We start from the raw sequence: 3,182 nt of genomic DNA, 5'->3' as shown, positions 1-3,182 counted from the left end.
TCCCTCATCTCTGTGGCGAGGCTTCAGACAAACAGGTCTTCGGCCAGCTGCGTGGCCCCCGGGCCCGAGCCTATGGACCTTCTGACCACAATCAATTCAATGGGGTGATTCCTTTGGCATAAGAGAAGCCAGTCCCTGACAGGAGGACAGAATGGCAGGGGCGTGAGGGCTTCTTGAAGAGCTCGGCTCTCTGGCCTGTGGCTCTCCCCAGAGGTGTTGATGCATGCACGATCCCTACCCCCTCCACCTGTCTTTGACACCCGACTTCCTACAAATCCACGGAGAGGAAATTATTTGGCAACAAGGAGGCTAAGGCTGTTTCGTGGTGGCACAGTCTTAAAAAAGTTAAAAAGAAAACAGGAGGCCCCTGAACGAGGCTTTCACACTGGACAGGACCAGAGTCCTACTACTTGTCTGAGTCAGGGTTGGCGGCCACTATCTCCTCATACTTTGGGGGCGGGTCACTGTAAGAGACGCTCGCTTCCTCACTGCTGCTTTCCTGGGGAGCAGTCACCTCCTCATAGGACGGGGGAGGGGTGGCACTGGACAGCCTGGAGAGAGACAGCTCAGGAAGGTAGAGGGTGCTCTCGAGGCGGACCGTGGTTCTACCCCCGCGACTAGGCCCGAGCACCACCTGCGCGGGGCTCCCTGTCTCCCGGTGCCCTGAGGCCTCCCCCTGGCTGTGCACGGTGCCCCGGTAGACCATGACCCGGGGCAGGCTGTGCCCCGCGCGACTCGCTAAGTACCGGTTCTGAGCATATGAGGGGTGATGACGGGTGGCCTTCTGCAGCTGGCACCTCCAGATGATGAACAAGGCGATGACAATCAGCAACGCCACCCCCAGAAGGGGCACCACCACGTACATGGCATCTGAGCTCTGCGCAGGGTCTCGGACTGAATAGACTGCATTCGGGTACCCTTTCCAGAACTCCATCTGCAAAAGTAGGAGGAAGGTGGCTGACACTTACACGTAAGCTCTCGTATCCCAGATGGAGCTCAGAGCCCTTCAGCGGGTCTGGTTTTACGTTCAGCGGGGTCCGCGGCTGCCCCCCGCCCTGCCCTGTCTGACTAGCCTCTGAGAGCCATCAAAGAGGCTGTGGAGTGCCCCGAGGACAAAGGACAACACTCACAAGTCAGGAGGCCCCCAGAGTCAGGCAGATGGGACTCTAAGGACAGGTGATCTGTTCTTCTGTAGTCCCAGTGGCCCTGGCCTGGACTCGGCTGGCTTCCCTTCATTGCTTCCAATTCGTCTGAGATCCCCAGGGCCCACTCTGCTTATTCCTGAGGCTATCTGTGCTCCCAGCGCCCAGCCCCAGGGTGGTACATGCCGTTTTCTCCTTGTCCTCAAACACCTCCTTGACCTCCTCGTAGCTGCAGATCTCCTCCATGCACTCCCGCTCGATGGTCCCCTGGCGCAGCTCCTCCAGGAATTCATTGGCACGAGGGAACCGTTTCAGGACCGAATGGGCATTCTTGGCCTCCAGAAACACTGAGGAGAGAGTCACACTGAGGTCTGGAATGGGGAGGGGCCCAGAGGCTCCTGCCGACCAGACTCAGCCCAGGCACAGAGGCACCATTATGGAGGGAAGCAAGACAGAGACAGCAGGCGGGACACCACCCCAGACACGTAAAAGGGATGGAAGGGCTGACTTTCTGTGATGCCACGGTGCATCTGCCTAGAATACCATGGACCCGACAAGACTCTGGAGGAAAATGGGGCCCTTCTGAGAGTGAAGTCCATGTTGCATGGGAACCGTGGACATGACAGATTTTGAGTGTTTCAGTGAAAAAGTACCTAGTATCTTCTGTCTGGCCTCAAAAAGAGAAAATCAGGGCCCTTATCATAAGAATGTATTCCCCTTTGAGGCTGACGCTGTAGGCAACACAAAAGAGCCCCAGAAGACGCTGCCAGGGTGGTGTCCCTCCACCTGAATGGACACCTGTGCCGTCAGGTGGCCTGGCATCGATAGTCTTGCCCCAGACAGTCTGGTACAAACCCAGGCTGCGGTAGATCGGGAGACTGGATGCGCATGAACCAGAGAATGCCTCTGGGAAGGGGGGTAGCAGGGTCTAGATGGAGAATCTAGGCTTTTGGAGACTGGGCACAGATGCATCCATCAAAAATGTCATGGAGTGGGAACCGTATCTACTTATTCTCAAGGGGAACCCCAGCTCCAGCTGAGCCGATTGGCACACCCATAAGCCTGAGCTGAGACTTTAGAGGATAAAAGAAGTGACATCTGCTCCTGGTATTCCCCTTGAGGTGGGACTTCCTAGTCCTCATGTCAAGCAGCCCCTCTTGGTGCCCAGGCAGGCACCCCTCCCCAGACCCCATGGCCTGCCATATTAGTTTCTCTCAGAGTGGCCTGGGGAGCTGCGCATATCCAAGGGAGCACGCGCTCCAGAAGGGAGCCAAAGAGTTGAGAGGGTAAAGATGTGAGCCAGCGAATTGGATAGGGGCCACAGGAAAACCCCCAGGGAGAGGAAAGCTGGAAAGGACTTGATAGTTAGACTTGCCCCTTTCCCATGAGCCCCTAGGCATGGCTCTTCTCCCCCTCAGCCTGGGCCCGGAAAAACTCACCTGCCATGGCGCTCCCTCAGATCCAGTGTCTCACTTCCCTGACAAAGGAGAAAAGCAGAGTCATGGTGAAATCACACCCCGAAACCTACAGGGCACCCTCTTGGTCCTGGGATGTGACTCCCACCCACACTGGCCAGGTCAAAGGGCAAAGCAGCACCCCATGGGGCACATCATCCTCTGCGGAGCCACTTACAGCCCTGCTGCTCTCATCCTTTTCCAAGAACACACTCATAGAGTCTAGACCTAAGGGTTGAGGGTTTTCTTTCAAAAAAGAAAAACTCCTACAGGCTGAGGTTCCGCCTTCCTCACTGTCCTCCATAAATCTCTGCACTTTTGAGCTGGAAAAGACCTCAGAGACAAGGGGCTACAACAACCATCTCCAAAGTCATGGCCCAAGCCCAGATGACCTGCTGTGTTCGTCTTCCACAGACAGGGTGGCAAGGATCTCCTGAAACAGACTCATCTCTCTTCTGTTTGCATTAAATAACATGGCAGCAGAGGACCTAGACATCAACGGACGTGCTCAAAACTGAGCCGCTAGCTAGACAAGACTGTTGCCTCTGATGGGAACTATCATCTGAAAGCTCAGGAGTTATCCGGC

At 56.0% G+C, this 3,182-nt stretch overlaps 1 protein-coding gene across 1 annotated transcript; it reads right to left on the bottom strand.

Moving 5' to 3' along the window:
- Window positions 1-406: 406 nt before the first annotated feature.
- PRRG3 (proline rich and Gla domain 3) lies at window positions 407-1,493 on the bottom strand (the record flags this gene model as incomplete). Its single annotated transcript, XM_079727655.1, has 2 exons — window positions 1,329-1,493; window positions 407-934 (listed from the first exon to the last, which is right to left on the bottom strand). The coding sequence occupies exons 1-2, from the start codon at window positions 1,386-1,388 to the stop codon at window positions 407-409; spliced, it is 588 nt and encodes a 195-aa protein (XP_079583781.1). The 5' UTR covers window positions 1,389-1,493.
- Window positions 1,494-3,182: the final 1,689 nt, after the last annotated feature.

This window comes from Hyperoodon ampullatus (genome assembly GCF_949752795.1).
Source record: "Hyperoodon ampullatus genome assembly, chromosome: X".
NCBI classification, from domain to species: domain Eukaryota; kingdom Metazoa; phylum Chordata; class Mammalia; order Artiodactyla; family Ziphiidae; genus Hyperoodon; species Hyperoodon ampullatus.
The sequence above is the reverse complement of the archived record's forward strand: the minus strand, read 5'-3'. Positions and strand labels throughout refer to the sequence as shown.